Genomic DNA, 22,844 nt, shown 5'->3' on the forward strand with positions numbered 1-22,844 from the left:
TACTTTGAACATCCCTCTGTGCAATTACTGCTACAAATATACCAGTATTATATATCTGGAGACAGAAATATTTCATCCTTTACAAAATTGCTCATCTTGTGTGAATTTGGATGGATAGTGTCAAAGAAACATCACTTCCCCCCCCAAGTCTCGACTTTGTCTGAATCACTTTAACATCAGTATGTTTTGGCCCAAACCCTGTATCTCTGGCTGTGTGTTTGAGGTTGTCGTTTTGTTGCATGGTGGGCCTCTAACAGGACTGACCTTGGTTCCGACTCCACCAGGTTTCCCTGTAGGTGCATTGTGTTCAACATGAGCAAACACCCGATCCGTCCTGCAGCTCCTCCAGAGTTACCGATCATTTCGGCTGCTTGTCTGATAAACGTCCTTTCTTTGCCTGTTAGTTTAAATGGATCGCTACTCCTTTGATTTTTGGCGGATGGGTTATAAACGGTGCTCTGTGAAATACCCAACACTTGGAACCCTGGTTCAGACTTATCCACACAGCTTCCTCCCTGATCCGTCTGCTGTGTTCCTTCATCTCCGTGATGCTCTTTGTTCGCTAATGCTCCCTAGCAAACCCTAAAGGCCTTCACAGAGCAGCTGGATTCATTCCGAGATCCTGTCACATATGCGTACATTAAAACACATGGAGTCGAATGGGTGTAGCTTAGGCCAAGGGAGCAGGTGCTGAGGGAGCAACACTGGATCGCTCTGCTCCTGTGTGTGTTTCTCTGTGAATATGCAGCGTGTGTGTCGGTGCTTCAGTGTGCTCTTCCCAGAGGGAAGGTGACGAGGGGAACGAGTCCCAGCTCCACATTGAAACTGTCATCATTCGGTTGACCTTTCCGTGGGGAAACATAGAAACTCCTGACACTAATGAGGATGTTGGAGGCTGCGTCTGTCTCTCTGTAGTGTTTTATCAGTTTTGGTAGTGTCCTATTTAAGTCAGCACGCTTTCTATAGTAAGACACAAGAATAACATTTCAAGAGAGTGACTTTTTTTGTTTTTTTGTAGCTATCGAAAACGGGAACAGTAGCATATTACTGTAATAAATTTTTTATTATGGTAGCTTTGTTTTTTTTGTATTCTGCTGCAGAAACAAACGTCAAAACGTTTTTAATCGTCATCTTAGTCATTTGTTATCTAATCTCACTAAATTAAAGTGAAATGTCGATATTCTTCTATGAGCTAAGGTGAAGTTAGATGAACTGTTCAACTTATCACATAGATAAACAGTGGCAGAGTTTCTTAAAGACTTAATTTATGCACACAAAAAAAACCCTCTTGATTTTGTTAAAGTAAAAGTTTCTTATAAACAAACAAAGTTCCAAACCCCAGATGCCATAAAAGTTGATTGGTGTTGCTTCCTTGAAGAAAGAGACAGCAGATGAATGTTGACGGTGCTGACGTCTTTCTGGCTCGCTTCTGAAATGTTCGTATTTGACTCTGCTGCTCACGCAGTCTGTTTTCATTCTCCCAAGAATCAAACTCTGTGGGATTCTGGATGAACCGGTGCTCTTCTAGCTGTGTTTCTTCTCCTCTTGCCTCTTGATGCCTTTTTTTTTTCCCTCCTCGCTGGATTGTTGGTGTTTACCTTTTATTCCCACTTTCAGGGGTTCTAATTTCTTTTTAAGGAAATACAAAAATATGTTTCTTTAATGTTCCAGATTCCCCGTGTCTATCTAATTAAATTTGGTGAAATGAGCTAAGCTTTTGTATTTGAATTGGATGTGAGTGCTCCGAGTCTCTAAATAATTCATAACACACTGCAGGTATCTCTCTCTCTCTCACCTCCCTCCATTAAATCATACTATTTCCCCCTCACATTTGCTGATGCCCTGCCTCGGATCCCCTGAAAGATTAATTGTGTCACCGTGTTTCTGCTGGAACACGGAGCTTAATGGAATCTGCGACTCACCGAGCCACGTCTTCGCCGACTCCCCGGGTTTAAGTCGGCCTGTGTAATATTTATAAAGTTATTTTGAAAGGGTCAGACATGGTGAGTAATGGCCCTGCTTGGTGATTCACAGTGTGCCGCCTCAGCAGCGGGGATAGCGTGCCGGGTTTGGTGAAGCACGTCAGGCCCAGGCACGGATAGAGACCCGACCGCGGATGTGTATATTCACATGAAGGGCCAGAGATCCGGCAGATCCCGTATGGAAGCTCACGAAAACAGTCGAACCTGACAGGAGCACTGGGAGGACCTTGATTAAGTCATGGCTGGATTGTTACATGTCAAGTTCTTCAAAAAGCTCCCCAACAATTTGCACTGTTTAATCCATCCAGAACAAATCAAAAGAGTATGACACAAACGTATCTATCCACATCAGGAAATGAGTAATGAAAACCTCAAAGCCCAAGATAGACATAGCAAAAAATATTTATCCAATAGTCCAGCTTCTTTATTATTCAAATTTCTGATATTTCCAGTTTTGTATTATAATATTAGACCAGCATTCTTGATTTGGATCAATGCTGCGTCCTGACAAGGCAGAGCATTATTATGGATCTCTGGTTGGTGCACATGTTAACTTGTGAGGATTAGGCATGAAGTAAAAATGGTTTTAGTTTTGATTAATTAGAATACCGTAAAAAAAAAAAAAAAAAATCAATGCCACATCCCAATTCAACCAGTTTTGCAAGCTCGTGTGTGTGTGTGTGTGTGTTTCTCAGAAATAAACGTGCGCTGCGTCCAAAGCCACAAGATGACTCAGCTATCCAAACTTACCGAGCTGACAACTTTCTCGGTAATTAGATTTTTTACTTATTTTTGATTTTTTTTTCTCCGGCAACATCAAACCTTCGCTCACACACACTCCTACACTCGCATAAATATAACCATTGAAAAGTGTCCAAGTGTGAGATGAAAATATAGTTTGGACTGGCCCGCTGTGTCAGATGCAAGATGTGTGGAGTTTTTCGAAACTCACCACAAACGTGCCGTTCACGCAGACTTGGGGTCAGGGACCCGTTCTCAGGTGGCCAGTGATAAAATAATAATAATTATCCAATTCTCAATTTATATAAAATCATTATCAGATAATCCTGAAATACCACTTAACTGAATATTGGTTATTTTTTTGTCAGTAGGATCTCTGTATTTGTAGTTTTATTTATTTATTTTTTTGCAAGTAGTTTCAAAACTTGTTTTTAAATCAGAAATGAATGTTTCTTAATTTCTTTCGCTGAAGATTCAAAGTAAAAAGTTCTATAATCTTCGTATGATGCTCATGTGCTGTTAGGAAATGTGACTCCCATGTACCAGAATCAGCAGGGGTCATAATCTTTTGTATTTCACCGTAGTCGAACGGCACAAGAGGGACCAGAGCCACACTTTGGTTAGAATATAAAACACAGAAAATAATACATGAATGACATTAAATCATATGTGAAATGTTAGGGTTTCATGATTATTTATCACTGTAATCCATCAAAAATACTTAGCTAATGAGAATTAAAGTCATTAAATGTATGAAATTGAAGTCCATTGGGATGAATAGAAAGGGTTTAGGATGAAACTGGTTTATGAACTGACGAAGGGCGGATTTTACTCAAAACCCTCTGTGACTCTCTAGGCGGGTTTTTTTTTTTTTTTTAAAAAAAAATTTTATTTAATATGTAAACATTAGTGGTCAGCGCTAGCAGCTGAGCATTAGCTTTGAAGCTGATCTCTTATGAAATGATTAGGTTAGAGCCGGGAGTCCTTGTTAGAAGTCTCCGTCGATTAATCACGAGCAGAGTGGCCGATGGCACGTGGAGCGAAGGCCGAGCAAAGCGCTGCCAAGTATCCTTCAAGCTGCAGCCTGACCATCATTTTGGCACTCGGCGACCACTTCTCTTTGAGCCTGTTTGAGTTAAAGCCGTCTGCTCCGACGTTTTGTGGGTTGCTTTCTGTTCAGACGTACCAAAACGGGAGCGGTCCAAAACCGAACCTCGCGTAACTTGATTTGAATTCTGCATCGTCTATCAAAACGGGAGAAATGTTGTGATTATTCAATAACTTTTATGAAATTATAACAGAATGATGACCTGAAGTTAAAAAAAAAAAAAAAAAAAACTTACAGCGCATTGGCATTTGCACCAAATATTTAAGGTGGGGACAAAAATTATATCATGTCATTACAATGGTTACCAAACTGTAATTGCAGTTCCATTTATACCAAAAACAGTATGAAGTTAACTTTTTAGTAACACGTAGGGAATTAAATCTTTTTTTTTTTTTTAAATGTGCGTCATAAAATCAGCCCAGTGAGGGGAAAGTGCATAAATATTCTCGTTTTCCCCCAGCTTGAAAGGTTGGCTTGTGAATTGACCTTCTTCCTTTGGAGCGCAGACAACTCAACTGTGATCAGATAACTTTTAGTCAAACTGCCTTTGTATTTTCTGTGCCTCCTGGTGCAGCCTGTTCTGGTAGCTGAGCACGTATCTGCATCTTAGTTGGAGGATTCCTCGCTGCTTTGTGACGCTCAAACACATCCTGCATCTGCATTCGGGCAGACTGGGGACCGATTGTGTGTGCATAACAATGAGTCACAACATCTGAAGTATTTTTTTTTTTGCAGATTTCACTGAAATGAGATTTGATACAGAGCACACTGGAGCTGCATATCTGATATATTAAAATGTGAGATGTGTTTTGTTTATTAAGTAGCTGTGACAAAACCGCAAAGCTCAAATAAAAGCGACACAAGAATTTCTGTTTCCTCAAAAAAAAAAAAGAAAAAAAGGAAAGTGTGCAGATTAATTTAATACTGGCATCCTTTTAGAGAACTGGTCTTTTCCCTTAATGAGCCTCGTTGGATTTTACTTTCTCTCAATCTGTCGCAGCTATTCGCTGATCTTGCCCATTCCTAAATGAGTCCCGTCATTTGTGAGGTGAACCTGCTTATCATATTTCATTAACCTAAATGGGAAAACGGAAAAGAGGGAAAGGAAAGGTGTGGTTGAAAAACGATCCACTCGGCGACACAGATAACTGTTGCCTCAAGAGGATTTGCGAAGCTAAAGCTATTTAAGAGTTTGCTGGGGATTTACAAGGTGTGTGGACTGTAACTTTACTGTTTACACACGGCACATGGCATCAACCGTCAAATTTATTCATTTTGTTAAATCACTCCTGAGCTACAGAACCGATCAGGACTGGACTACTGCTCAGTCCTCTTTTCAGACATTTCATTAAGAAGTCAAGGTCCCAGTGTCAGGAGGAGGAGCGGTCAGGCACAGAACGAACGTTACTTGAGGTTCAGTGTGACGTTTCCACGGACGGCAATGGTGAAAGTCTCCTAATGTTGGTCGACTGTCTTTATCGAGGTTTAATGGTCAGCAAACAGCCCTGACTTGTTCACCGGAGAGAATATGTGGTCCCACCATATCAATGCAAGGCAAAAGAAAGTACAAGTGTATAAACTTTACAGCATTTTTTTTTTTTGGAAGCAAAATTTTCAGTCTTTCTGGCTTTAAGGTGTAAATAAATCCTTGTACCTCATCTTTTTCTTCACCGTTCTTGCCGAGAATGACCTTTGCTCTACATATTGTAGTTATTGGGACTCTTCTTGTACTGTCTCTTTTTGATCTCTCACTCTAAAGTCAAAACTGTCCACTGACTCCTTTCTGCCTTGTTTTATTAGCTTCACTGAGAATAAGCCCAGATCAAAAGGGCAAGTACAACACGTCTGCCTCTCTGGGTAGGTATGTGTCTCATAAAATCTTTATCATTAGCCTTTCACACTTCACAGAGCTTATGCTTAAAAGCTCAGAGGTCTTGCATTTTTAAGTTGCGCATCCATCTTCCGAGGTTGTGTGCTTTATTAATAAGTCGAATTCTCATTCCAAGTTCAGTTTACACTCTGGATGAACGGATGTATTAGTTATTTTGGTGTTTAATGCTTCTCTTGCGGATTTATTCGACGGGATATGCAGAATGCTCCAAAAACAGATTAAAGAGCAGAAAGAGCCTCAGAAGCCTCAGCCATTATAACGCTGTGTATTAATATTTTATGCCTGCGTGGCGATGCTACTCTGTTTCTTGCTGCATCTTGATGAGCACTCAGCCGACTTGCTAAGTCATGCAAGCCTCTCCGCGTACCTGCCGCCCTGCCATCCGTACCTGCAGACTCGACCGGAGTGAAAACGCGTCGCTGGTTCTGCTCCGCTGACGCTCGGAGATACGCCGCTCTTGTTAACGGTTGGACATGAAGGCACGCTGGGATAGTAATTAGTGGAACGGCGGTGCTTTCTGCCGTCTCTTCGTCGTTTTGGCGGGACTGCAAGGTGACTCCGAGGGCTGATTCGCCCACTTTGCGCGCACACCCACATGGTCGCAAACACACAGCGGGTCTTGACAGATGTCAGAGTGGCAATCAGCCCACATGTGCCTCTTTATGTTCCCGTTTGATGCACAGTCACGCAGCTGCTCAAGTGCTTAGTCACTTTTCGGTTTTGTCCTGGACCTCGCTGTGTGGCCACCGGTTGAGTAATCGGTTGATGTCACGGAAAGCTCCGAAGCTGGACCATAAGGGGACTTTTGCGACTGCCGCATTCACACACAAGACACTAGCTGGCCGTTTTTGTTTTAGAGGCATGTAAGTCAGCACTGGCCTTAATATCCAAACAGATGGTAAAGGAGGGGCGGAGGACCAGGAAGGACTCCCATAGGCGCTGGAGATGCACCAATCAGTAAACCAGAGATCAGAACCGGTCAGTTTTCCCTTGTTTATTTCTGACCACTGGTGGGCATTTCAAATACTAATAAAAGACAGAAATAGTCATCAGCTGACAGCATTAGTACTTGTTTTGTCAGATAAAAACCAAATAAAGGTTATGGGCAAGATGCTTTGACGACCTCAAGATTTCTTCATTTTCTGTTTGTCTCCTGTTTTTTTTCTCGATTAGCAGGACTGGTTTTGTTTTGTTTTTTGTAGTAGTAGTAGTTAGAAATAAAATTCAGTCGAAACCACATTTGGCAGATTCTGGCTATATAAAAAAAATCAAAATATAAAGTACATCTTTAGTTTAGATCCATTGTAGACTGTTTATAGTTTCTTCATAAGAATCACACGTTTTTGTCGAAACAAAGCTGTAAATCTCAGCTTTACTTCAGCCCACATTTTCAAGGCAGCAAAGCATTTTCTTTCTTAATTTTTTTCATCTTTTGTCCCAAGCAAAGAGAACAGAACATTTGTTGGAAAATAGAAATAGAAGTTGCTCTATTTTTATAACTGGAATGTGATGTGATTTTTTTTTTCCCCCATAAAACAAATGAAAATCGGCAACAGCTGTGCTTGAACATGGATAAGTGTTTTTCTTAAAACAATTTTCTTCCCACAGCACTGCAAGAAACCCTTTGCTGTGAGCTTGAAAACAATGTGCTCCACGTCACTGCGGCGTCGAAAACAAACGCACAGCCTTGTGTTGCTTTCCTGCTCGTGGAAACGCTGCTGCAAATAACCAAGAACCAGCGGCGGAGATGTTTCATACTTAGTTGGCTGTTTTGTCACCCAGCCTCCATCATCAAGCACACTGCATTATGTGTGACCCCACTCTGCTCTCTATTACATCACTTTTTTACATTTTATATTTATTGCTGCCAGACAGTTTTCTTAAGAGAAACCTCAACACAAGAGCAAATTGCCGAAATTAAATTATTGAAGTAGTCCAACTACCCAGAAACCACTTATTTCCCCTAGTTCTGTTGTTGAAGTCAATCATTTGGCTGATTTGTTTGTTTATTTTCAGCTCTGTCCTGTGGATTTTGCTCCTCTGTAGTCTCACTTTTAGTGACAAAATCCCAGACTGACCTAATATTGTTGAGATTAGGGTAAATCTGCACCATCTGTTGCAAAAACTAATTATTTCTCTCAGTCTCATAAACCCAATCCCATTTCATCTCTTGCCCTCACTGCACAAAAGGCGAGTAGCTTTTCAGCTAAGCGTGATTATTTTAGTCGTGACACTTTTAAGTTCTGCTGACCCAAACGAGCATATGGTTGAGACCAACCTGAACCGGCCGTCGTCGTGTCCTGTTACCCACTGCATGAGCGCGTAAACATCTGGCCGTGCAGATGGATGAAACGATAGAGGACAAAGCAAACTCATTAGGGTTCATTAAGCAATCAGCCAGACTGTGCGCTGCAGACCCGTATGCGTTACCCAAAAGATTAATAAATTATGACTTTAAACAAGTCACAGTTCACACCTGCCCCGCTGAGCCGTTATCTGGATACGGGGAGAGTTTAGGGTCCCTGTGGTGATATTTATCCCGACGCCGTCCTGCTACGATCATCCTACCCTGGCTTTGGTTTTAGATGCTTTGAACATTGTGTGTTTTATATATATATATATATATATATATATATATATATAGATGGCAAGTTAACAAAAACGTTAACTTGTCAAATAATTCCTTCTCTTTATCTTCTGCGCTGCAAAAACAACTTTCCAGTAAGACATGCGTCTTTTCCAGAGGGCTAAATGAAATATTTGGAATTTGACCAAAAATAATCCCTACATTCAAAACGGATGACGTTCGGCTGATTAACGCGTGTGTCCCGATAACAACTCTCATGAAATACCGCACATAACAACGTAGTTTTCTTTGAAGGCCACTGTGTCGCCCTGTTTCTTGCCTCCGCCCTGCTGCCTGGACTCTTGCTTAGCCTTGCAGGAAGCGTTGAAACTGTCTGCGAGGGAGAAATTTCTGCAGAGTCGCTTCAGACGACTTGCTGTCTGTATCTTTCAAATGAGCCTTGACATGTCATTCCCCTTCACCTTGCTACCTCAGGGGCTGCGCCGGCTCTATCGGTAAACAGCCTTGTAAGCTCTGAGTCCAACACGCCTAATCGGTTTTGTCAGTCTGCCAAAACAAGATCATTTATTAGAGAGAGATTTTTTTTTCACTGATCCCGTTTCCTTTTTTCGATTTCTTTATTGTTTTTATCTTTTTTTTTTTTTTTTTTTTTTTTTTTTTTTTTTTTTTTTTTTTTTTTTAAGCCATGAGCGAAACTCTGTTGGCTAAGCAGGTTGTCGGCATCTCTTTTGGCTCCACTCCATTAGTTTTCTGATCGTCTGCCGGCTTTGGTGGCACATCCCGCCCCAATCGCCACCATGTCCTCCACTTTAATCGCCCATCCATCAGTTGAAAATCAAGGCCCAGGTCTCTGTGCCTGTGGGCTGACGGCATCACTCATTACACTGTGAAGTTTCAATCGCAGCCCGACCCTTTCCATCCAATTTCATGGCTCCTCGTGGTGGCCGGCGCCCCTGCTGCTCCACTCTGAAACTCTTTAAATGAACCAACCTTTTGGCTCCGAGCCGCCACTCATCGCTGCGAGGCGAGAGCGCGGCGAATGCAGTTCGAATGAATGTCAAGGCTTGTTATTTTACCTTTTGGGTTAATACAGTTTGGGTACTCAAGAGCCCAGTCTCTATTTTTTTTTATCCCCCCCCCATCTTACACTCATGTCAAATCCACTCCCACACAAATCCAGGTATTAAAGTGGTTCGCTGCTCTGCTAATGGAGAAAATAAACAGGTTTTGGGTCTGGGGATAAGAAATGTATCTCGACTTAATTTAGCTGGAACTAGTTTTTTTTTTTTTTTTGGACTGAATTTGCCTCGAGGGGACATTTTGAATTTGATGAGTAGGTTCGATTTCGGTTATGCTCTCATCTCAATTAAGTGGATTCTCTGTGGAGGTTCTTGGCTTTTTTTTTTTTTTTGGAACAAATTTGCCTCCTTCTATAGTTACAGTGGGAAAAATATATATATATATAATTCATAAACAGCATGCGATATTTCACACTATTAGAGAGTTTGAATGTAAATGTGGATCATCAAAATACTTGAACCCAACTGTTCATGCATCAGGCTGAATTGAATGGTCAATTTTGGTGTTTGAATAAATTGGAGTTAAATACCCCAGTTCACAAACATGTATAATCACAACATGATTTATTTGCCGTATAATTTAAAATTCCTGCTGCGAATTTGATTCCTTAATAAAGGAGGTCATTCTCCTCTGGTTTTTATCTAATTACCAGAATATTGTCTAAAATAATGAGACCAAAACGTTTTGTGGTTGTTCAAACCATGGGTTTTAAACACATCAGTAATGTAAGCCCTCTATGTGAACATAACTTGTTATAAATTTCAAACTCGAAGCTTCTAAGACATTCAGACAGGTAAAAATGATTGAAATGAAATGTGAAGATTCAAACAAAAACAAAAACAAAACTGTAATATTGCTGTGCTAATATGAATCATTTGTACCCTTTGCAAATACTTACCAGTTACCTCTTTAATTCATTTCCACAGCCAGTGAAAACTGTCATGACTTCCACCCCATGTTCTTCACCCACGATCGCTCCTTTGAGGAGTTCTTCTGCATCTGCATCCAGCTGCTCAACAAGACCTGGAAGGAGATGCGAGCCACAAGCGAAGACTTCAACAAGGTAGGCCGTGTGGCTCCGCTGCCGGGTTCAGGCTTGTGTTTCATGCTGAGAGGTGTTTAGAGCCATGTGCTCTACTTATACATTATATACTGGACAGTCAGAGGAGACACATATGTGGACGTCTCTTTTTTTTTGTCTCCACCATAGAAAGTGCTTTGTTTGGATACATGTAATTTGTAAAATTCTTTTTTTTTTTGTTTGTTTTGTTTTTTTTGTTCGTGTATTTATATTTCCAGAATTTCTCAGTAGGCTTACAATTGAATTGATTTAAATCCCCATTAATTTCAAACACAATGACTTTCATATGTTGTCCTACTTTTTTGTGTATTATTGGTATGTAATGCATTTATATTGGACTGAAAGTTTGAATTACACTTGACACTGGGATTTTTTATTTCACATCAAGACTTCTAGTTGCAAACAAGTCGGACGCATTTAGAAATCATTGCATTGATTCTTGATTTGCTGATATATTTACTGGAACGTTTTTCCTTTAGGTGTTGTGATAATTATTAATAGAGCTTTACTTTTTAATTAATTCATGTCTTGCTGAATAATGGCACAGTGCTGCTTTATTGGCTGCATGTGGTCAAATTCAGTACAGTCACAATCTTTGATGCTTAATTACAAAGATCAACATATTTCTTTTTTTTTATGGTAGGTGTAACAAATGCACAAAAAATGTCCACGTTTTTAAAATTTTTTTTATACTTTTCCTCATATAGAAGTTACAGTTTTATTTGTAAATTTCCCTTTGATCTCCTAAATCCTTTTGTCTTTACTCGAAGCTCAGAGGAGTTTGGATTAAGATAAACTTCCTGTAAACTGGCTAATGTTGAGTCAGTTCACACGGGAACCGTGTCTATGCACACGGCCAGATGGCGATAGTAATGAGGTGTTCATGACCGATATTGTACGTCGGGTAGTCAGTTGGGCGTCGGTTGTAGGAAGCGGCAGATGCTCTCTGCATTTTTCCTGATCTGTCAGACGGATTGGGTTTGTCTTGGACGAGCTTCAAACCACAGTCGGTTCGTTTTGTTTCAGATTGATTTATGCTGCGTGTTAAATCTCGTGAAAAGTTCCTTCGCTGCATGTCACAAGAAGGTTTGGATCGATTAATTCTGTTAACCTCGATGAGCGTGATTGTGGTTATGAGGAGCTTGAATAGCAAAATATCATCTAGATGAAAAAAAAAAGATTGTAATAAATCTTCATTTTAATGGTTTTTCTTTTGTTTTTTACTCATCCTGAGCTAACAGTGGAGTGCTGTCCTTGAACAGAATGAAATGAAGTCAGAAGCTGTGTCTATCTGCCTCGACTGGTTGGGGATGAGAGGACCAGACGGAGACAAAAACGAAAAGAAACAGACCAGGGCGAAATTTAAAAAAAAATTAAAAGCACAAAAAAAATCATTGAGAAAAATTACAGAAACATGATTGAGGAAAAAAACAAAAACAAACATTTTTTGTAATGCACTGTGCTGCTGGGTAGACTTGCATCCTGAAACTATGAATGTTGCCTTAACACTTCCACCTACATTGTTATTTATTGTAGACAAATATCCAACTATAAAGGACATAAAGTTGTGTTTAGAAACGTTTTTTTTTATCACATCATCCCAGGTGTTTCCACAGCTGCCAGACTCCACAGGATACCAGTTTATTTAAGAACAAGGTCCACTGTGTAATTTCTGGTTCAGACCTACTAGCTGTGATTGAAGTGAGCCGCTGCTTAGAGCTGCTCTCAAAATGTCACCCTGCAGAAAATTGCTCTGCTTCAAGGTGGAGCTATTATTGCAGAGTCAGACTCCAAAATCTGGAAAAATGCACTTCCAAGAGTTTGTGGTTCTTATTGTAGTGTAGTGGGAAAGTGAACGTTGACAAAGGCATACAAGTCTCAAGCTGCAGCATCTTTATTATGGATTTAAGGAGTCCTGACGTCTTTCTTTAGATATGTTTATTGATCTTATTAAAAGGATTGCTATTAAAAATATGGCTCGTCTTTCTAAAGTTTGGCCATCGTCTTTTAAGAGTGATTAAAACAGTTTTTGTTTTTGTTTGTTTGTTTGTTTTTAAGAACACTTGTATTTTAAAAAAATATGCACTCGGAGGGAAAGTTAACGGTTTTGATTAGGGGTCTTCACTGGTTATCTGGAAGTGGTCAGGACAGAGGATCCAGAGCTAAAAGCAAATCAAATAAATCTGCACTCAAATGACAAATTGATGTTGAGCGGAAAGCAGGAATCAAAGATTTTCAATAAAACGGTTAGATGCAGCAGCATCCATGCACCAGACGGATGCTACGAAACACTCTCTGTACCCACATGAAGCTTTTAGCTGTTAGCCGCCTCGCCGGCATGGCTGCATTATTTGTTTTACGAATTCACAATAGGAAAAAAAAAAAAAAAAAAAACTGTTTATGGCTTTACTCCTGGCATTTATTCCTTGTGTTTCTTTGTGTTACAGTTTATTGAGCTATTGATACACAAGGAGAGAGTAGGCAGCTCCAAGTTTGTATTAACTACCAGGTCTTAGCTCACATTTATGGATTTCCTGCCTGTGTAGAAAAAAAAATCTTTTTCCATCTGATTGGTGTGACTTCACATACCTGTGCACCCTTTTTTTTTTTTTTTGTACCTGCTGCTGTCAATACCTTAAAAGTTTGGATATTAGAAGTACCTTTTTGACGTGAGGACATTTTGGTGTGAGGGCATTAGCTAAACGATGCATGCAGAGCTTAATGCTAAGCGTCACAATTGTTCAGCCTCAGATTATACTGACTGTGAAATTCAGATTAATTACTCCTTGGTGAAGGAAGCGAATGTGCTTCTTGGTGGAGGATTTTGCCCAGCAATGATCATTAATTTTACTTATGTCTAACTTGTTTAATTGTAATATCTCTGATGTTCTCCCCCCAGCTATGTAGAAAGTTGCAGTCAGCAGAAGAACTGTGATTTTCTCGCTACGAGGACTGAATTTGTAGCTCGTGACAACCGTCAGCCTGAAACTGGAGTGCACATTTGAATGCATTCTGCAATTTAAAATGTCATGTCAGCACATTATCAGAGGGAATATACTCTTTACGGAGCGTATGCATCCTAATGTGGGCGCATAATAAGGGGGGATCAAGGATAATTCAGCGGGCATCCATTTTCTAATCTGTATGGCTTCCCTGCAGCTTCAACATTTGCCGCTGACGGCACTGATGTGTGGAATACTAAAGCACTTGAGTTTTTATCAGAGTCCTAATGTGCACGTCGCCGTGCACTGTGAGTGTGTGTCCGTTTCTTCAGCGCTGATTGCCATTTCACTGCCTCGGTCTCTGTGGCCGATTGATTTAGCGTCACTCTGCACCCATTACAATATGCTAATTTAGGGAACAGTCTAAAACACAAAAAAAAAAACAAAAAAAAAAAAACACTGGCCTGCTGATTTTTCTTTCGCCTTAATGTGGTGCTCGGTAAAAGACGAGGCAGGTGTGTGTTTGTGTTTGTGGCGTGTTTAATGGAGGCAAGTGTGACGCTCCCAGGGCATTGCTTTGTCCATCAGCAGCCGTTTCCCCTGTTTCCATAGCAACCCCGTCCAATTATGTCGGCGGCGGCGCACTGCCCTGCCTCTGTTTTAGCTAAAATGGAGCCACTCGCTCTGCGTGCGTACGCGCTTTTGTTTCGGCGTGAGCGCGCCTATCGGCGACTCGTGAGGCTGCCTGTCGTCCCTTCATCCGAGCGTCCGCGCTCACAGCCCCACTCGTCCTCCTCCTCCTCCTCCTCCTCCTTCTTCTCCCCACAGGAGGGGAAGAGGGAGCCTTCATCTCTCTCTTCTTGAGACCTTGGAAAAAAAATATTTAAAAAAAATCCCTCGGTGATGTAGCGGCTTGCAGCCCGCTCGCATACCCCCTCCCCCTTCTCCTCTTCCTCCCTTCGCATCCCTCTCTCCCTCCACGACTAAACACACACACACACACACTCTTGCGCACACACAAACACCTATATTTATCATGTGATCCACTTGCTGCATCACCATTGGTGTCTCTGATTATGGCGTGGGTCCAATCAGTGCATAAGCTCAGAGATCAACATAAGTGAAGCAGAGCAGCTTGGCTGATGCTCTTAGAGCCACAGAGGGAGAAAGGAAGGCAAATAGAAAAGGTAGAGGGTATTATTATAGTGGCTAGATGATGGGGAGGGAAGCTTAATGTATGAGGGGTGGGTTTAATTGAACAGAAAATGCTCAGATAGAGAGGCAACTGCAGGAGCGAGAGCCAAAATAGGAAAGAAGAGGTACAAAAAGAAAAAAGGAGACGGCATTGACAGATGAGTTTTCTCTTATTGTGGCTAATGCTCTAGCTAACTGTCCACAATCAGCCAGACTGCTCTTCTGAGGAACCATCTGCTCCCTCCATCTTTCCACCCGTCCCTGCCTCCCTGCCGCGAGCCGAAAAGTCGTTCTCCACCGGCGGCTCGGGGGATTCATCAGTCACTGTGGAGAGTATCGCACGCCGCTCAGAGCCATGGAGGTGACATGTAAGTACAGAGATTGGAAATGTGGAGAGAGAAAGCACCAGAGGAGACGACGACGAGGAGGAGGAGGTGGTCCTAACGGGAGAAAGAGGACTGTTTGTGTTGTTGCCTGGATGCGGAGGAGGAGGAGGAGAGGGAAAAGCAAAGGAGGAGAAAGGAGGGAAGAAAAGCTAGGGGAGAGATGGAGAAGATGAGGGAGGAGGGACAGATGGGGCAGTGTGGGCTCGGCCAGGCGTAAGCAGGATAGAGCGGGACCCAGATTACAGCCTTTGTATCAACGCGCGCACACTTATGTGTTGGATTATAATTCACTCTGCCTCTAGTTGCATACATCCACTGTGCACCCCATCGGGGTATTTATCTGTGTTGTTATGACGGTGGCGGGGGGGCGGGGGGGAGGGCTTTGTTGTTGTCGGTGGGATTACTCCAAATCACCGACACCCACTGTTTGTCAGCAGAGGAATCCAACACCTCTACTTCTGCTCCTCTGGACTCCACACCGCCTCTGGTAGCTTTGGATGAGCTTCAGCCAGTGTTTGAGCCAGAGGGGTTTGACACAGGATTACAGCAAGGTCTGCTCCAGATTGTAGAGCAGAAGCCTTTGAAATGCAGCCAGCACTGTGTTTTATTGGTTTTAGGGCAAAGCATGGAAATATTGCTCGCTCTCTCTCTCTCTCTCTCTCTCTCTCTCTCTCTCTATCTCTATCTCTAGCTATACATACATATATATATATATATATATATCCATGCTGTGATCTGAGGTGAACGTGGGGAATAAATAGTTTGACTGAATGAAGCTTTATCAGGGGTCAGATAAAGGTTTATGGGTTTTGATGGGTTTCGGTGTGCGTGCTGCCTCTGATGTCGCTGAGGTCAACTTTCCTCATGCAAATGAAATATCTGCATGTAAAGAATATTGGTCAGATGACGGAGTGATCAAGCAGAGAAAAGATCCGTCTGTGTGTTGACATTATGGTGGATCGGTGATCTGTCCTCTGAGTATCATGTTTCCTTGGAACTATCCAAAGGTTTGTTATTGTTAGCATTTTCTACACACACAATAATCAGGGATATTGGTGACCAATCTGGTCTGTGGCCCATTTCTGATCTCAATTTTTTTTACCTAAAAAAAATAATTTGAAAAAAAATGTAAAGGGCCGTGGCTTACAGTGTTCAGAATATTTCTTATAAGCTTTGTTGGTTTTACTGTTAATTATTTATAAGTATTAAAAACAGAGGCGATGTTGCAGCGTGTGACAGACAGTTACAAAAATCTTGTACTAATTTAAAATATTAAAAAAGAGGAACTAAATCCTCTTAGAATCTACTAAAATCAACTCTGGACCAGTTCTTTTTTTTTTCCAGGTATGAAATGGTGTCCCTTGCAAGATGGCTCTTTTTCAATCTCAGAAAAGTCAACAGAGTTTATGAAATTTATTATTTATAAAATAATCAATTAAATAAGTACAAAATGTGAAAGGAGTAAAATGACCAGAAGCACCTGAGGACTAGTTCTCTGTAGTTTCAGCCTAAGTAAACTACCAGCATGCCTCTGTAGAAAATTCATTTAAAATATTTTTTGTCTTTTCTGGTTCCTGTGGCCAAACACTGTTTTGTTTTGGTTTTTTTCGTCCTTTAACATCTTCCACTCCACAAAGTGTTGTGGTTTCCTCAACCTTGTATTGCTTATTGTCCATTCGGGGTGGAGGGGGGGAAATAACTTGTTTTCAGAGTTTGTGACCGGCCAGTCTCCTGTCAGGGCTGGTCAAGTTGAAAACTGACCGATTTCCTTTGATTCTTCAGCGAATCTCTGTGACATTTAATGATCTTATTTTCACCTGATTTATCCGGGATAATTAAAGACTCATTAGCAATCTCTATCTTTCTCATGTGTGTTTTATGACCTTGATTAAACTCATTCTGAAAGTTTGAATGTAGATATATAGGAAGTGTTTGGGTGTAGTTTACACAAAATTCATGCATTAGGCTACATAGGAGCCAGATACAGGCTCATCTAGCTCACCGTGTCGCCGACTCCTACAAACCTACAAGACGTTTTCATTTATAGAAATGTTAAGCTAAACCTTGGAAGTTTACGCTTTTGATTTGATATAACTCTTTTTGATGATTCAGCTCATGAGACATTCTGAGTAGTTTTAGTTAAATGTATGGCAGAACCTACTGACGTAAACAGAACAGGAGGACTGGGCTCTGCTAAGGTAGCAGATAAAACATGTTTCCAGATTCCAGCTTCGTTTTTTTATTATTATTACTCCATAACAGCAAAAGTAATACATCCAGGGCTTTTTTTAAAGTTTTGTTACTATTTTTTGCCTGCTTTTGTAGTAAGAGTGGCAACAAATGTGGTTGCTAAGCCTTAAGAGCGCCTTCCGCCATGAATCCAAATAAGTGCAAATTACACCCCTGCCTCACTGTCGTCTTTAAACCGTCGTGGACATGAAAAATGCAAAAAGCCTACATCACAGCCAGCCAGCTTGTTGTGATAATGGTTTGGCCTGCATTAGGAGAAACACAAGCTAAATGGAGGCTCTCTGCCCTGCATAAATGACTTGTTGATTTTTTATTTATTTATTTTTTTTCCCATAAGCTCTGGTAAAAGCATAATATAAAATATACTATACTTCTGGCAATAGAAAGTACATTCTACAACTTTACATAACGAAATTATGTATTTGTATTTTCTGCCATTAAAATAATAAATTAAATGAATAAAAATAACAAGCTGGGTGTAATGCTACAGAAGAACCCTGCGGTTGCTCGCTCTGTTTATGAGCGTCAATTAAAGCTGGCCTCAGACTGGAGATCTTGAACTTGATCCAAACAGCACTTCAGCTGAACAAACCTAAAAGCCAGAGATAAATAATTAACTTAACTAGCATTTGGTCTTTATGTGTCCATGTTGACGGGAAATAAGAGAGTGAATAAATGTAGAGTGTTGCCTCCTTTCTGCCAGAACGTTACATTTTATGACGCCATGATGAAGAGTGCTGACGTTACATTATTCTTTTATTGGAAATCACAAGGATGCTTGGAAGCTGTAAGAGATTAAAGTTGCAGGTCGTGTCAGATCTCAAGATATAAAAAAATAAAAATAAAAATTTTTCTACAACAAGTGAAAAGCGATGTGTTTATTATGAGCCTCAGACTTAAAGATGTGCCTCCACGTTTCCTGTTTCTAGGAAATAAGACAGGAAGTGGTTTTGGAGTTTGGCACTTAACACAAAAAGCCTGATGCAAAAAACAAAAACAAAAAAAAAAACAAAGTAACGAAACGACGAAGTAAATGATTTATTAAAAGAATTTGTCAAACAGTATCAAAGTTTTGAAATATTATATTATTATATGGACAAATGTTTGTGATTAATAACAATAAATATTAAAATGTATTTCTGTAGTAGTGTTTCTTAAGCCTAAATTAAGTTATAAATAATTACCCTTTTTATTTTGGTTTTTAAAAGTACAATTTAAATCGGCAATTCCACTAAAAACAATTCATAGGCTGACCCATAAATACAGCCGTATACCTACATGTATTACATGTGGTACTCTCTTTTTTTTCTTCTTGGTATTTATTGACATCTATGTTGGTATTTACTGTATAGCTATTAAACAGTTTTTTAAATAAAAATTAGTTGATATTGACAGAGCATTTGACAGAAAATGATTGATTTCTAAGCACTGTGACAGTACAGCGACTGACTATTGGTCCCTGGTGATACTAAAACTAGCATCTGTAGTGCTTCCCATTGGCAGCAAACTAAAGAGCTTTTTCACAATTGTTCATGAATCTGGACCACCTGTGATGGTCTCTACAAACTATACTGAACCGTGATTATTGAAAACGTGTAGACCATTTGTTCTATTTGTAAAAACTCAATAACCAAGAATATCAGTGCGTTTTCATCTACTTATGACTACCATGAAGTTACAATATATGGACCAGTAATAATTGGACTGGGATGTTGGATGATTTGTAAAAACCTTCATTTCATTTGTGATGAGAAAAATATTTAAATTCTTTTTAAAATAAAATGCTGCAAGAACTTCATCTCATTCCTGTATTATGTAGCGTCTCGTCGCATGAGCTGGGTGTCCTTCAGTGAGGAATAAACTATTTTTCAGTTTTGTTTGTTTTTTTTAAAAAGAAAAACCTTGATTGAGGTTCAGACTTTGGCCTGACTCTGGTCCTACCTAAAGAGTTGGCTTATACGCGTATTTACATGAAAAGAGGGGTCTTATAGGATTGGATTAGGTATGATATTAATGAAATGATTGCTTCTCTAAAATATTCATGACCGTTTATCTGAGTTCCAAGGAACAACTTGGGGCAACGGGGATAGTGAGGGACAGTGGGGGACAGTGCTGTCCTGCTTTGAAAGAAACCGTACCTGGCTCACGCTTTGGAAAACCCGCCCCTCTCCCCGCTCCACTTTCTCTCCTGCAATGAGACCTGCTGTTGTCTCATTTCATTACCGGTTTTATGCACCTCACTTCATCAGCTGTCTGTTTCCTATGCTCTTCCCTTTCTGCAGCTTCTTCTTCTACTTTTGTCTCATATTCTCTCTCTGTCTTATACTCCTCCTCTTTCTTGTCCCCCTCCTTTTACTCCCCGTCCCACCAGTGTCCTGCACCACCTCTATTGTTGAATTTCAGACAGGCTATTTATATCTTTCTGCTTGGCTGCCTCGCCTCCCACTCTCTTAACAAGGTTTGCTTTATTGTTTTTGCACGTGTGTAAGCACAATCTGAAGATGCGTGCGTGCATGCATGTGTGCTACAATAAATCTTTGAGTATGTCGGTGTGCTTCTGCTTTCCCCACAGTTTGCATGCGAGTGTGTATCAAGAGCAAAGCGTGACTGTTCTTCGTTTTTGCTCTGCTGGGACTTGTGTCAGTGTTTTTTTCTTCTTCTTTTCGGTGCATTACTTTTTCATGATTGTGTGTTTGTGCGCCTAAGGGGGCGATCTTTCATCTCTGAGAGCATTGGCCCACTCACATGGAGAACAGCAAAGCTAAGCTCACTAATCGGACCAGAGAGATCATCCGTCATTAGCATCAAACCATCGGAGCTGTAGGAACGGCGATGCCAGCCCAGCATTTTGTTTTATGGTGAATCAAGATAATTAGGCTCATGAGAAATCAGCAGGGAAATGGACACACAGGCTTCAATTCTTATGCCTTGTGATTCAGTCATTTTTCTTGCTTTTGACTTACTTGCGTGTCTGTGGTTGCAGTATTTAGTCTAGATTGATTCCAAAAGCAACACTCATAAGGTTACCTGAGGTCTTGTTTATCATTGCATATTAATGTGGCACTGCTTAAATCTATAATCAATTTGAATCACGTCAGTAATGATGAGTCTAAGCAAGGGAGACCACCAGATTAGTCCTTTTTATTAGTGGTTATTACCGTTCCTCGGGCAGAAAACAAAATAAAAGCTTGGTAGAGCTAGTCTCAGATGAGCAGTACAACGCAAAATAAGTCATCTTCAAACTTTTTTCACATTTTGACACTTTACAACCACAAGCTTTAATTTCATTTATGTGATAAATCAGTGCAAAGAAGAAAATAATGATCTAAACAGAATCCAAGACAAAGCATAAACAGTCATGCTTTCAGACACTCTCCAACCAATCTGACTGTCGTTGAGCTATTTTGCAAAAAAACCTGGGCAAAAGTCATAAACAAAAATTAAAACCCTACTGCATGCATTACACAATTTAATCTAAAATCCCGTTAAGACGCATTACATTCTGTGGCTGCAATGGGACATAGTATAAGAACGACGCAAGTTCAAATCATTGGTTTGCTCGTGAATAAAAGCAGCGAATAAGACAAGTTCACAGAATAAAAGTTATTTGACCAAATCAGACGAAACACCTTAGTAAGTGTTTGTTTGCTTGATGTAAATATTTTCTACTGAGAATTGGTTTTTGTACGATAAGCTGGTGTAGCTTAATATTTCTTCTGACTGTCTGGAACCAAATTTCCATTTATGATTCATAAATTATGTGTCTTGAACATCTAGGTTTTGGGGAGGGGGGGGGTTCTTTCTTGGTAATTTGCACATTTTCGTCTGAAAGCCTAATAACTGGGCCTAAATGAATGAGTTTTGCATCATTCATGGGGAAGTTGCTTTAGTTTCTCCGAACAGCATTAGCGTGCGTTCCCTGCTGACGATGAGTCCTTGAATAGATGCTTAATCTAAACCAATTTGATCGTCCATCTGGACCAATTAATAATTTTTTTTTTTTTTTTTTTTTTTTGTAGCATAACTGTAGAAAATGCCTGAAACCCATTCAGTGCTAATTAAGTCAAGGTCGACTCTCAGCTTTTGTTGTTGATTCTCTATGAGATTGCAGTAAGTGCTGCATTCCCAGGTAATTTTTTTTTTCCATCTGATCCTTCACATGGGCTGCACCACACCACATATGGAGCTGCTTTCCTTCTTTTTCTCTCTCAAGAAAAATGCAGCTTCTCTGTCGGCTTGACTTGATCCGTAGTGCCGGAACTCTAAATGAGTGTTATTTGGGATTATAGACAGAACCAGTGAGTTCTAAGTGTATATGTAGCTTGTGGGTTTTCAAGTCTCCTCCAGATGTGAGTATTAAAAAGAAATTACAAGGAATGTCACAGGATCATTAGTCAACCTGTTGTGTTCAGGGTTATGTTGGATTTTCTCCACATTTTATGTATTATAAGAGGACTAATGCTGCTTTATGTGCTTTACATGTGTCAAGATTCTAAGTGTGCAGAGCTATTATTCCTACGGTTCTCTAAATGCCGTCGAATAGAAATTTAAAGCATTCAGTAAAACGCAAGGGGCTTTTAACAGCACTTTAAAGTCACATCCAGCTGTTAACTTGATGGGTTTTTTTTTACTTTTAAATGTGCAGATACAATGACTGCGAACTAACTTGAAAGCAGGAGGCAGCAAGAGCATATTTAAAGGTTTAATGGATGGGATTGTTACATTTCCACTTTTCTTCTTGCGAAGAAATATCTTGATTACAAGTTGAATTGGAAGAAGAATTTTATCCATGCAGGAAAACGTTTTGCCCTCTTTATTTTCCCACTTTCACTTTGCTGTCAGTTGAAAAATATATTAGAGTGACGTTGCACTTTTTCTTTGCATTCTTATGGGCATGTCTTCTTTCCCTTGTGCTGCATCCTGCGTGTGTGTCGCCTGCCGTGGTGACGCCCTCCAGTAACCGGGTTCAATTATCGCCAAGTGAGATTGGATACTTGATTGCTTTCTGGGACTCGTCACGAAAGTCATTATTCCATGATTACAGCCTTGTTATTCGCCCCAACAAAGCGTCTCTCCAGGAAGATCTCCAGGATTTCTCCACCAAATGCTTGAGTGGCGTGCTCAGGTTTGACTGACGGCTGCTAAATGATGTCATTAGCGAGCTCTTAGCTAAACGAAGCGGCCGCGCAGCCGATTGGTCCGACGAGAAGTGGACGGTAATTTGTTGCAGCAGAGGGAGCGTGATGGATGGTGCGGAGTGGCTGCAGAAGGTCCTTCCCGCTGGAAGGACGATCTCAGAGGCGCGAGGACGTGATGGACGAGTCGCCGTCTTCGTTACATGTGTTCGGCGGTTCTTGGAATGGCTTTTAATTACTCTGCTGACACTTGCCCTGGTATCTAACTTCCCTTGCGCCTGCGTAGTCGAGGAAAGATAAGAAAACATGAAATGGCAGATATGAAAAAAAAAAGAACCATTTGCCAAAAGGTTAAAAGAATAAACAAAGCTTTTATCGGTGGATCTGATGGAACAGGGAGAAGAACACAAGGGCGAAGTGGAAGTTTCTTTGAGCTCACCTTGCTTCTGTCAAGGTGCTCTCTGCTG

At 40.6% G+C, this 22,844-nt stretch overlaps 1 protein-coding gene across 4 annotated transcripts in view; it reads left to right on the plus strand.

The window, feature by feature from the left end:
- Nucleotides 1-14,200, plus strand: part of elmo1 (engulfment and cell motility 1 (ced-12 homolog, C. elegans)) — a 33,656-nt gene extending 19,456 nt beyond the window's left edge. For all 4 annotated transcript variants that reach the window (XM_015060635.1, XM_015060636.1, XM_015060637.1 and 1 more), the window contains 2 exons: nt 10,316-10,461; nt 12,942-14,200. In XM_015060635.1, coding sequence (XP_014916121.1) covers nt 10,316-10,461; nt 12,942-12,986 — 191 coding nt within the window. In that variant the 3' untranslated portion in view covers nt 12,987-14,200. The remainder of the gene's footprint in view (nt 1-10,315; nt 10,462-12,941) is intronic.
- Nucleotides 14,201-22,844: the final 8,644 nt, after the last annotated feature.

This window comes from Poecilia latipinna, unplaced genomic scaffold, assembly GCF_001443285.1.
Source record: "Poecilia latipinna isolate Pla-1442-1.1 unplaced genomic scaffold, P_latipinna-1.0 Scaffold1732, whole genome shotgun sequence".
NCBI classification, from domain to species: Eukaryota; Metazoa; Chordata; class Actinopteri; order Cyprinodontiformes; family Poeciliidae; genus Poecilia; species Poecilia latipinna.